This window comes from Lotus japonicus, chromosome 3 (assembly GCF_012489685.1).
Source record: "Lotus japonicus ecotype B-129 chromosome 3, LjGifu_v1.2".
NCBI classification, from domain to species: Eukaryota; Viridiplantae; Streptophyta; class Magnoliopsida; order Fabales; family Fabaceae; genus Lotus; species Lotus japonicus.
In genome coordinates this window covers 24,079,633-24,091,815 of record NC_080043.1, presented here as the reverse complement: position 1 = coordinate 24,091,815, position 12,183 = coordinate 24,079,633, and the positions used below count along the sequence as shown (strand labels likewise).

General features: G+C 33.6%; 1 protein-coding gene across 43 annotated transcripts in view; it reads right to left on the bottom strand.

Annotated features, from left to right (window-relative positions):
* Positions 1 to 4,324: 4,324 nt before the first annotated feature.
* LOC130748094 (uncharacterized) overlaps positions 4,325 to 12,183 on the bottom strand; it is a 24,079-nt gene continuing 16,220 nt past the window's right edge. For 2 of the 43 annotated variants that reach the window (XM_057601196.1, XM_057601235.1), the window contains 11 exons: positions 11,381 to 11,489; positions 10,969 to 11,081; positions 10,754 to 10,891; positions 10,460 to 10,662; positions 9,202 to 9,773; positions 9,042 to 9,133; positions 7,729 to 7,749; positions 7,023 to 7,071; positions 6,754 to 6,805; positions 6,307 to 6,653; positions 4,325 to 4,719 (listed from right to left, as the gene is read on the bottom strand). In XM_057601196.1, coding sequence (XP_057457179.1) covers positions 9,505 to 9,773; positions 10,460 to 10,662; positions 10,754 to 10,891; positions 10,969 to 11,081; positions 11,381 to 11,489 — 832 coding nt within the window. In that variant the 3' untranslated portion in view covers positions 4,325 to 4,719; positions 6,307 to 6,653; positions 6,754 to 6,805; ... (2 more) ...; positions 9,042 to 9,133; positions 9,202 to 9,504. Of the gene's footprint in view, positions 4,720 to 6,306; positions 6,668 to 6,753; positions 6,806 to 7,022; positions 7,072 to 7,728; positions 7,750 to 9,041; positions 9,134 to 9,201; positions 9,774 to 10,459; positions 10,663 to 10,753; positions 10,892 to 10,968; positions 11,082 to 11,380; positions 11,490 to 12,183 lie in introns of those variants that run through there. The other 41 variants (XM_057601216.1, XM_057601210.1, XM_057601236.1 and 38 more) reach the window with 41 other exon arrangements.

Sequence of the window (12,183 nt, the reverse complement as noted above, 5' to 3'; positions counted from 1 at the left end):
TCTATTTTCGGAAGAACCAATACTATATTTGACAAATTATATTTTAAAAATAATGATTTAATTTTATGCTTGTCCGAATATCTAGAACAAACTGACATAAAAAAAAAATTGATCAGCAAAAAGCTGTTTCGTTGACTGTACTGCAATGCACTGAATGAGATGCAATTTTAGTTTTGTTTTAACATCATGGTGGTTGAAGTACTACTAAATAAACCATCTTTGTCATTAATTGTTAATGTTAGTCACATCACGTGGACCTTATGGGGTCAATTTAATTTATAAAGTTATGAACTTCGTATTTAATGCCCAAGGCCAAGTCCTCTTAGGGGATGTTTCAGCTGCAGCCGGCTGGTAGCTAGGTCTGTAGGTAAGCTTCAAAAACTTTTTTTAACCATTCGAATTAAGTTTAACTCTACACTAAAAATTAATTTTGAAACAATGGATGATGGACATTTATATAGATTTATTTAGCTATATCTTTTGTCAATATGTTACTTCGTAACACATTTTCACGTCAAATGTTAGATATTTGGTGTGTAAAATTTGCAAAAATATTGAACATTTATAAATGATTCATATGGATAATCAAATAAACGAATGTAAAATATATTTCATCATACCACATTAAAATTCATATTAGGTCTTACTCTAACCTAAAGAGTATCATTTACCTTTGAAAGCAATATCAAATGAGTAAATGTTTACAGCAGAAGAAAACGAACTTTTCTACTACAGGTGGCAATTATGCAAAGCGCTTTCTACAAAGTACAAACAATAAACATGACTGGCTTAAGATTTACGTATGTCAGAAGCATTTGTTTACACAGAGGAATCCTTAGAACAATCAAGCTTAATCTGACCCTAGGCTAGCTCTAGAGAGCACTAGAGCAGATTGATGAAGGTTATGTGTCTCCGTCCCTTCAGTATTCAACTTTATTATAGTCTTGAAACTAGTAACCGAAGTACTTTAATGGAAACGATCTTGATTGGGACCTCATTGTTTAATTGATTAGAGTAGCATAATCTACCTCATTTACGGCGATGATACATCGTTCATCCTGATTGTTGGAGTTATGCGTGGTTTTTTTATAGGTAAATATTAGTTGTTAGTAAATTAGTATAAATTATTTCTCCTAATATTTTGAACCTGATTTTTCACCTACAATTACTCTTAGCGCAATCATGTGAGCTACACATCCCCCACTTGGAGTTATGTGCGTGATTACTGCACCATATATAGGGATGTCAGGATGTGGCTTTTGTCTCCAAGCATGGTTTGTAGTTAGAGTGTCATCAAGAGTTTGGATCCTAGATTGATATATTTCTCAATGCAATAGTAACACTCTTTTTTCAATATTCTTTCTTTTATTAGCTGAAATTTATGTAGACTCCACTAAATTTGGAGTAGAGGCCATATAATTTAGTAGACCTACATGAATTCCATCCAATATATAAGAGCGAATATTGAAAAGTGAGTGTCGAAATGAGTGTTATGAGCATTTCTCGTAACAATATATGGTAAACTGTCATCAAAGTAGTCTTAATTTGTCAGAGGTATAACTTAGTTGAGAAGGTACAAAAGTAAACCAAGTTGAGTGTGTGTTTTGATTTATATTCAAGTTAACTAAAAATATATTCACATTAATGACACAAGAGACATGGATTGACTAGAAGTATATTCAAGCTGCTTTGCTTTATAATGCGTGCGGACAAAAGTATAAAATAAACTAATATAATAGAAAAAGGGATGTGAATCATCTCGTATTATATGACAATATCAAGTGCAAAATTGAATCTATCCCTATCTTAATAATTATTCAAATCGTCTCGCATATTTAATAGATATAAAAAGAGATATAGACATAAAAACTTTACATGATAACACATGAAAGAGTTTTCACATGAGAGAATCTGATTCCGAAATAAAGATGAGTTGAACATTTTACTTTTCTTTCCTTAGTTAAATCAATGGATCCATTACTTTTCTTTATTTGCATTTGGTAATTTTTTTAAAAACAATTGATAGCATTCTTATGCTACGTGGTGATCACGGTAAGTTATCAATTTATCATCAATAATGTTTTGTTTACAAACACATTCCACCTCTATTTTGTGAGATAAATAAGAAATGAGAGATGTGATAAATGATATCATAAAAATAGATCAAAAAGATAAGAGAGGAAATGTGTGGAAATGAGATGAAAGCGTAATAAGAGTGTGAATGAATCAATACTCGTTTATGAATTAAGCTATTCTCACTCTGGGTGTCATCATCCTACAACCAACTATGGAATAAAATAATAAATAATAAGTTTTTTTGTTGCCTTTCCTTTTCCTTTGGTGCAAAATTTACACATTAGAATTGATAAGAGTTAAGAAAAATGATGATAGGAAAATCTTAGACAAAGTCAAGGGACCTAAATTCTCGATCACATTTTCTGTTCCCATTTTTTTTTTCTTAATCCTAGTCAAGATCTATATATAATTGTAGGTCAGCCTTAGGGTTGATTAATAAATATTTTTCCAAGTATCATTTGCAATCATGTGTAAAATGACATCTGATTCTTCTTAAGCATGTGAAGTTTTAGCCTGCCAAGCTTAATCTGCCTCCAAGATGAGTTTAAGTTGAAATGCACTATCTAAATTCATAAATGTCGTATTCTGAAGAAGAATTAAAAAAAACTGTGTTGAGATTCTGTTGTTTCTTGCAAGATATGTGAAGATGACTTTTTCATGTTTATGGAAACTTGTATTAAATTTAATTGATGAAAATGACACTTAAAAATTCCGTTGTATTATTCAACCCTTAAATTACATTCACTCATGATGAAAAAAATTCCCAATGTCGGCAACACCAACAACCAGATTCGTCCAATTAGGTGGATCAAATAATATATTGAACCCTAGAATTGTATATGTTTATGCTTAAAAGAGGACCCAGTAATCCTTTACTAATAAACAAAAGCGTGAGTGAAGATCAACAAAATAATAGAAGTATTAAAACAAAAGGTTATGATAAAAGACTAATTGATGAAGCATTGGCAATTTTATTGTTGATTTCTTACTCTATTAACCAAAAAAATTCTTAACTAAATATCCTCACAGGGTATCCCCACAACTGATAGTCATGACTCATGAGACTAATCTCTCATCACACATAGTGCATTAAGTGGTAGGGATCACACATGGTGCATTAAGTAGTTAGGAGCTGACGAATGAGTTTTCCTCATTCACAGGAGTTAGGAAACAAACTCCCATCCACTTCCTTTCAATTGTGATAGTTTTCAAAATTGTAGTATGTTTGTGCTTAAAAAATAATGCAATAACTTATCTGCATAAATAATATTTTTCTAAACTCATTCTTAGAACATACAAATTAATTTTTTTTATCATATACTAGTACTTTTGACCCGTGCGATGCACGGGGATATTCATTTTAGGCTTTGTGAGATTTTTTTAATGATATTTTATTGATTAAGAGAACTAAATTTATTTTAGATCCAAGAATCAAATTAATGATGATGTCTTATAGTTATTGTGTTATTTTTGTTATGTTTACTAAAAAATAATTTATGAATTAAAAGAAAAAAATAATTTAAATATAGTTTCTTGAAATAAAATAAAATAATTTGGGAAAAATAATATGAAGTTTGAAAACTAATTTTAATAACATTTTCATAACTTTTGCTTTTATGGCAGAAACCAATCGGAGATCTATATAGACAAAATTTACAGTGACAATGCACAAACCTTTAATCTTTATTTTAGTTATTGAAATTTTTATTTCTATTTTTTTATTCCTTATACAACATATTCAACATAGTTTTTTGTTCTAATTTTATGATTATTTGTCATTAATCATTGAATTTTGACCATTTATAAATAAATTTTAGCCAGTAGTTTTCATGTTTATATTATTAATGTTCATAGACATATAATAACATATGAAACTCATCACGTACACTTAAAATATGAAAAACAAATTCAGTCTTAGCAAAATGATTTTTGAAAGCCAAAAAAGTGCTATTTCCAAAATTTCAAATACAAAGTTGTTTAATCTTATTCTAAAGCCTTTTAAAGATTTATTAGCCCTAATTAATTACTACAGTTTAATTCATTCTCTCTGATTTCGACATCACCCCCTTCAACATAGTGGTTCCTTTTCTTCTTCAAGTGCCCCAAAGGAGCCTTAAGCTAAAATGGTCGAAGGAAGGTTGTTTGCCTCCTTAAAATGAAGTCCACCAATCATGATCTCATGGATAAGGTCTCATAATGCCATACTTACCCAGAGCCCCCTCAATAACAGAGTTATCAGCCAGAGCAATTATTTGCTTGTTCAACTTTCCATATCTTCTCTGTTGGTTCAACTTTCCATACCTAAACTCTTCATATTTGGGCTCAACTATGCATTATGCAGCATTTTCATTGTTGGTTTGTTAACTTCAATAAAAAAACATTAAAAATCTGTCTCAAACGCAATAGCTGCAAAATCCTCCAATAATAAATAAGAGACAACTTATCATTAGGATCAACATAAAATCAACCTTTCAATTGAATCATTTCCCTTTCCTTCTCATTGCACTCCTTCATGCACTGCTTAGTCCTATTGTAGATCATCTCACGATTCTCTACTATTTTCTTCTTAGCAGCTCCAAGCTCTTGCTTTTCACCAAGGCACATCCCTCTCCCCTCTTTCACTTCTTCAACTCAATGTCTTACCTGCAAAGGGAATTTGATCAATAATAGTAGAGAGGAGCTTACCTAGAATAAATGCCCTTGACTGACTGAGACCTTAAATAATCTGTACACTTGATGCTGCTATTATTTCACCTTCAACTGCTCTTAAGGTCTTTAGAACTTACTCTTGAATTGCATAATGCTCTATAGCATAACAAATTTCCTAGCCACAATTAATAAATATTATTTTACTCACCACTTTTCTTTCTATGTTTTACCATGGCAATCAAGGCTAAAACATTTATTAGTTACCCAATACGATTGTTTTATTTGATGGTGTGCTTGAATTCTATAACCACTATACAGTTATAAAGACAAATAAATTTTGTAACTGTCTTGTTTTAATTTCCATATGCATTCTTCAGTCAAATGCATGACAACTTTAAACTTATAGCTTGATTAAATTTGTATTATCATTGTCCACTTTTAGGGCGTCTAATTTTCACAACAGAGTCACACAGTACACTGCCATCAAAAGAAAGAGCAATTGATGCATCCTCAGCTGTAAGGAAACAAACAACTCAAACCCATTGCATCATAGGGGTAAAACTAAATTTTCACATTTTGCGCTACAAACTCACAGTGCAGCTGATACACGATTGAGCTTGTTGGATATGATGTACACCAACATATAGCAAGAGATTATTGAAGTCATCCATTACAGCTTTCTCAAAGGCTGAAGTTGGTAGATTCTCAAGATAAAGGCTTCGCATAGGCCGGGTAGCTTGCGTCTTTTAAAATTTCCAAGTACATTAACTTATATTGTTAAAGACAATTTAATTTCATAACTTATGTTATTCAAATGTAACAGAATTTGAAGCTAACGTTTCAGATCTTACTAATTCTAACCTCTGACATTTCCGTTCTTCTAACCAAAAATCATAATCATCAAAACATTTCAGGTTTAAAAATTAAAACCCCTAATTCCACCATTAAAAAAATCATAGTGGTTCTGAAGGTGATGTTGGTCTTCAAGGTGATATTCCTCTGAAAGCTATTCAACAACCTGTGATTCCCATTGAGTCCATGGGACTTTTTGATGGTGGTTTCCCACCACAAACCTCAACTCAGGTTGCAGTCATGCCCCCATCACAGCTTGCATGCACCAATTTTTAGAAAGTCTACCACTAATCACATTTACTGAACTATTAGCTTCTAATATGAAAATTGTAAGAATAAGCCAAGCAAATAAGTATAGTTGGAAAATCCTATTAGGCAGAAAATAACAGGACAATAACCAACTGGTTTTGTAGTCCACCTTCTTCCAACTTGATTTCCTAAAATTAGCAAATTAACTACGTGAACTACTTATATCCTGCCATTGTCGAAGTTTTTCCTGGCCCAAATTTGCATTTGTCTGGAAAATATGGTTCATAAGCTTCACCTCTTATTCTCAATTATGTTCATAACATAAGAAAACAAAAGATTCCCTAACAAACTGATATTTTTTCCTATCTTTCCACACCAGAATTAGACCACAAAAAATCATTGTATAAAGCAACACTTCAATTAGGCAATTTTCTCAAATAAGAAAAATATGGAAGCATATGCACAAAAGTGCAGATTTACCTCTCCCAATAAAGCCCTTCAATAGCTTTCCCACATGAACATCAATGCAATGCAAATCTGATGAAAGAAGTCATAGCACGCGCCCAGATATGATGATAAGATCCAGTCCTACCATTCAAGCCTATCAGGAAAAACTATTCAAATAATCACAAATCTGAGTCCTCATTCTCAATGAGTTAAATCCACAATTTAGCCTCAAATCAATTAAACGAACTTGGGTAGATTCTTGTTTTCCTTTCTAATCACTATTTGCAGCTTCAGTTTGGATCCTTTATTCTCTGATCTATACAAAATCTCAAAGCTCTACAAAAATAGTGTACAAAATCCATTTCCAGTGGTATATGAACCTGTATAGGAAAATCTGCTCTATGTTATTGTTGCTTGGGAAAACATCATAAAGGCAGCTCTTGAAGCTAAGCAAAGAAAGTGGAGGTAATTAATACTTACATGTATTAGGACACTTGTTGGCACAATGGATAGCGAGGAGCTGAATCTGATGCTTGTGACCATGGTCAAAAGGGAAATCAAACAATTTCAATTGAATATAGTAGTAAAAATAAGTCAGAAGGAGATAAAATGTAATATGGCTAAATAGGAACCAAAATCTAAGCATGTACTTGCAAACACACAATCAAAGATAATCTATGTTACCATCTTTAGAAAATTAGAAAAACAAAAAAACTATTAGCAATAACATATTTTGAAATAATACATACATAAATTATTAACATAGGACCTCCATGCATCCAATCTTCTTCCACGATGCTACAAAAATTCCAAAAGATAAACGAAACATAGAAATAAACAATGGAAGTCGTAATCACTGAAAATAGGAACTCAAGATCAGTATACAAACATAATTGAAGAACTTTTGAGAAATCATCTGTTTATTATTTCCAGCAAAAGGTACATCATTGGTGTTAGAATAAATTAATAAAAGACAAACAATTCACTCATAAAAGAGGTAGAATACTGATGAAACTTAAAATTTCTAAATATGGCATGTCATAATATAGCTCCACAAAAGTAAGATGTTAACATGACGTGCTCCCAATAAAAAGTTCAGCCAAGAAAAACATAAAAGAAGAGAAGATAGTGCTTTGGATCCACAAAGGAAGGACATGAAGGAAGAATCAAAGGAAGGCTAACAACATAAGTTCTACCTAGCATTAATTGCTGCGTAAAAAAGAATAAAAAAGTAATAAGAAAGAAGCAACCAAATGGTTTGTAACAGGCAAAATCGAAATAGTGGATATCCACATGAAATTAAGGGTGAAAGTGGAAAGGGGCACAAAAAGAGAAGAAACACTTGCAGAATTGTAAAGCTGCAAAGGAACACAGCGAAGAACAACAAACACAGTGAGGGAAGAAAGACAAAATATGTACTGCAAATAAAAACAAAGGAAGATAAGTTTTACTTACTTAAATTTTGGTTGGAGATTTCTGAAAATTCCCAGGGAAGCACAAACATAACAATGAAGCATTGAATAAGTGAAAAACAAAAGAAATTGATCCAATATATACGTGCTACAAATGGAAACAAAGGAAAATCAAGAGAAGGAAATCATATAAATAATAAAAAGTACATGGAATAGCAGACCCAGTGTTATCAAATAGCGGCTATAGCGGCCGCGACCCGCTATAGCGTAGCGGATTTTAGGGCCACCGCAATCGCTACGCCGCGACATAGCGGCCAACGCGAGAAACGCAATTGCGGCCGCGACGGCCGTAGCGGCGCTGGAAGCTAAACTGAAATAGCGGATTTTCAGGAATACTGCACGTTTTTTTTTATTTTTTAGGGTTTTTAAATATGGTAATTCAGTAATTCTTGACTAGTGGGCCACCAACTGCCCAATTAACTCCCCATTAATTCGTTTTTGTTGCATTTTCTTTTTCTGTTTCACTGCTTTACTGCCCAATTAACTCCCCATTAATTATTTTTTTCTATATTTACGCTTCATCATGAAGAATCACGACAGAATTGAAAAGGTTTCCAAAATCCTAATTCTCCTTCTCTCATCCTTCTTCTACAAGCCCAATTAACTCCCCATTAATTCGTTTTTGTTGCATTTCCTTTTTCTGTTTCACTGTTTTAAGACTTGTGTTTGGTTTATGTTGTTTTAAGTCTTTTGACATTTGATTTGAGCTCGTGGCACCCTTTAATAGTTAAAATTTGGTTGTTAAAAATGATGATTTTATGCAGTTTTTATTGTTATGTGATAAGCTGTTGTTTTTTATGCAGTTTTTATTTGTTCATTTCAAATGTTTCTGCTCTAGTATTGCAATAGATGTCTGATAAGCTGTTTTTTTTTTTATAATATTTTACTTATTTTAACCGCTATTTGCCCGTGACGCTATCCGCTAAACGCAATAGCGGATTTTGGCCTCACCGCGATTTTCCGCGATCGCGATTTGACAACACTGAGCAGACCTTATACTTTAAATTCAGTATTTCATGCTCGCAATTGCTAGCCAAGAACGATGCTTTATCGATAAAAGCTTCAACAGTGACTGCGTCACTTTCATCATTCAGCTTTAAAAGTTATAATATCAATCAAAACCAAAGAAAGAAATAGATAATATTGTAGGCTACCTTCATCAACAAATTTGCATAAAATCAGTTGTGTAGAAACAGGAAACAAAACAAAAAAAAAACAGAAAGGAGAGGACAATAGATAACGCAGAAGGCAAGCACCAAAGAAGGTAATAGAGAGAACATTGGAAGAGTTACTCACCGGAAGGTAGAATGCAACTACGACATCATCATGTTCATCATTGAATCAGTGAAGAAGGGTGTGGCAATAGGATCAAGTTTTCTACCATCTGTCTGAATAAAATTACCAAACAATATTAGAGAAAATTCAACAGTGACTGAAATAAATAAAAGGTACCAACCAAGGAGCAAGGAGGTTGAGAGAATTGACATTGATGGCAGGTACGATGGTCCCATTGATTCAGCAACCATACAGACAGAGCAGAATTGAAACCCCAAGAAAGGCTTGAAGGAAATTAAGGAACTTGAGAACTAAAGCCAGGAAGAAATGAAACACAAACCTAGCAGCAGCACATGAATGGTCGAGAAGTCATGGTAAACAACTGTATGTCTGTATCTGAATCAAGAGAAATCGCATACGGTGAGAGAATAAAATAGAGCGGTTGGAAATTCACACTGCAGATTGATGGAACAGGGATAGCAACTCAAGCGACCATGAATTGCGAACGGAACATGGCAAGCGCAGGCAACATGAAGGGCGAAATTTTATCACAGCCTGAAACTCTGAAAGTGGGACAATCCAACAAAGGGAGAGATGTCAACAGAGATCTAACCTGGCTACGGCGAAGGAGACATCTCAACGGGGCAGAGTGGACTGCGATTTTGGTGATGAAAGTGACGGAGAAGCATCTGAGAGAATTGAGTCCTCTACCGCAAGCTATCTCTCTAATGTTGCGGATCAGTTCCCTTATTACTGAAACATAACGAATGAGGTTAGAAGAAGGGGTGGAATGGAAACCGAAGCTTTGATTGCAGAACCAAAACGTAAGCATCAGAAGAGGTGGTAGAAAGAAAACGTAAATCCTAATTCCAGAGCGAATGCGAGAGGTTGCTATTAGTAAAGGTTTGGTTAAGACTAAAAGAAGACAACCGTAAAGATTAAAGCAGTGGATGGCTGAGATTGAGTTCCAATTTAATTATTTCAAGATTGACTAAAATATCCATGGTAAAATTGTAGTTCATGTTCATAAATATATTAAATTACTAATTTGCCTTCAAGGTTGCAGAAACTCTGCTTTTATATATATTATAGATAGATTATAGATAGATATATAGATAGATTATAGATAGATAGATGCTGTCAAAATCTAATCTGGCAGAACCGTAATGAAGTGCAATTTCTCCAACATACTAACTCGCATTACTGCAACGTATTAATGTGTTCTGTCGAAGACATTGAGAAGTAATAAATAAGCTGATTTGAACAAGAATTTCGTACAAGCACAAACACAAACACAACAAGTAGACAACACACCAAACGTTTGCCCAAAAATCTTGTCTGAAAATCATATCATTCACATTAATGATCCCAAAGCAGCTGGTAATTTGGACCTCAGAGGCAACTAATCTAGCCACAAGTATTAAACTGGAAAAACATACATATAAGTGCAGCATTGATAGAATCATTCTTCCATAGGCTGATTCTCCACTGATTTCTGTTGGGAAACCTTGACCTTGATTGGTAAAGTGTATGAAGGATCCTGTTGAAAAACAGAAGGAGCTTTGACCAATTGACCATGTTGATGCCCTGCTTCAACTCCTTTTCTGCCTCCCTCCGCTGTTTTTCATTTTTTCCTTGCTTCCTGTTCAAGTTTAGCAGAGAAAGCCAAAGGAAAACGCTTTGTAAAGCTTTCGAACAACATGTATTTAAAACTAGTGGAGTTAAAGAACGACATTTTCTTATGGTGTGTCTCCTCCCTGCTGGCTTTGATCTTAGCAATCTTAGGAATGGCCTTGAGGACATCCTCCTTAACATTCCTGTCATATCTCTCAGGCCTATTTCGCTTTCTCTCAAACTCAAAGGTTTGAATCCTGAAGAAAAATATATTAGTTATGAAGTTTGACCAAATCAAGACAAACAGATATCTACAACCAAGATGCCCATTAACCTTGTCATCTCCTTTCCATGCACTCGCCTATATGCCTTGGTCCATTTTACTTTACGAGGATTCCTCTTCATTTTAAAGTTCTTGTGGCATTTGGATCTATAGAACCGAAAAATCTGCACAAAAAAGGGTTGTCAGCAGGATTTTGAGCCCCTAAGATGTCATATGGGCCTCGCATTCATAAATCATTTTATCTCATCTGATTCAACAAACCAATTAATTGCATAATTAATAATTCTCAAGTAGCATTCGCATAAGTGGAACAGCATTGATGAGAGGCAGAACTTCCAGGGGCAGGGAAAGGTAGAATTGAATTTATTATTTCATATTTATTTTTAGATAAGAGTTGAATTTCATCAAGATGAAGTGTAGATGATCAAAGAGTAACAAAGTTATGTAGCGAAACTCATTTTACCTTCGCATCATTACGGACAAACTGGATTCCATGTCCAGAGCCGGGAATACAGTTGAAGAACAAAACCAGCATTTCTCCAACCTCATTGTGCCTCCAAATTATAGCAGCACTTCACTAGAAGAAAATGATCCAAAAAAGAAAATGATAGTAAGGTAAAAAGTATTATTGCAAGACAATAGAGGAAAAATTAGAAGATACATATTGTTAGCATATACATATATTATCAAATTACTGTAAGCATAAATCTCATCAATTAAGTAATCTGAGGACTCAGTATAACATCAAAGAACGTAATTGAGTTAGGGATAAACCAAAGTCACATGCAGCAGAAATCAATTAGCAGGCAAATAGCGTCCAATAAACCTATCCCTTAAAATAGAAATAGACTAAAAACAATAAAGAAAACTATGATTGAAAGAACTTCAAAAGAAATTTTAGGAAATCAACAAAAAAATCATGAGATTGATAGAAACCAACTTGTCAAAACAAGCTTGAGTCAATCCTTAAGTAGAAATTCAAGAAAAAAGTCTTCACCTGACCATATGCTAAATAATAAAACTCTTAATTTGGTACACACTCCAATACTCAAATTTTTTTTGAACCTCTGCTCAATCACATACACTGCAATGATGTAGGGTTTCAACTTAAAAGCTGGAATCATATGTCTAAGGCTATGAGGCAAATATATTCTTTTACTCTCTTTGATCCAAGAAAATGCATATATTGTCTCCTATACCCTCTTCCTCAGCACCCTCCCACTATAAATACATACATCCACCACCACAATTCATGACTACATGCCC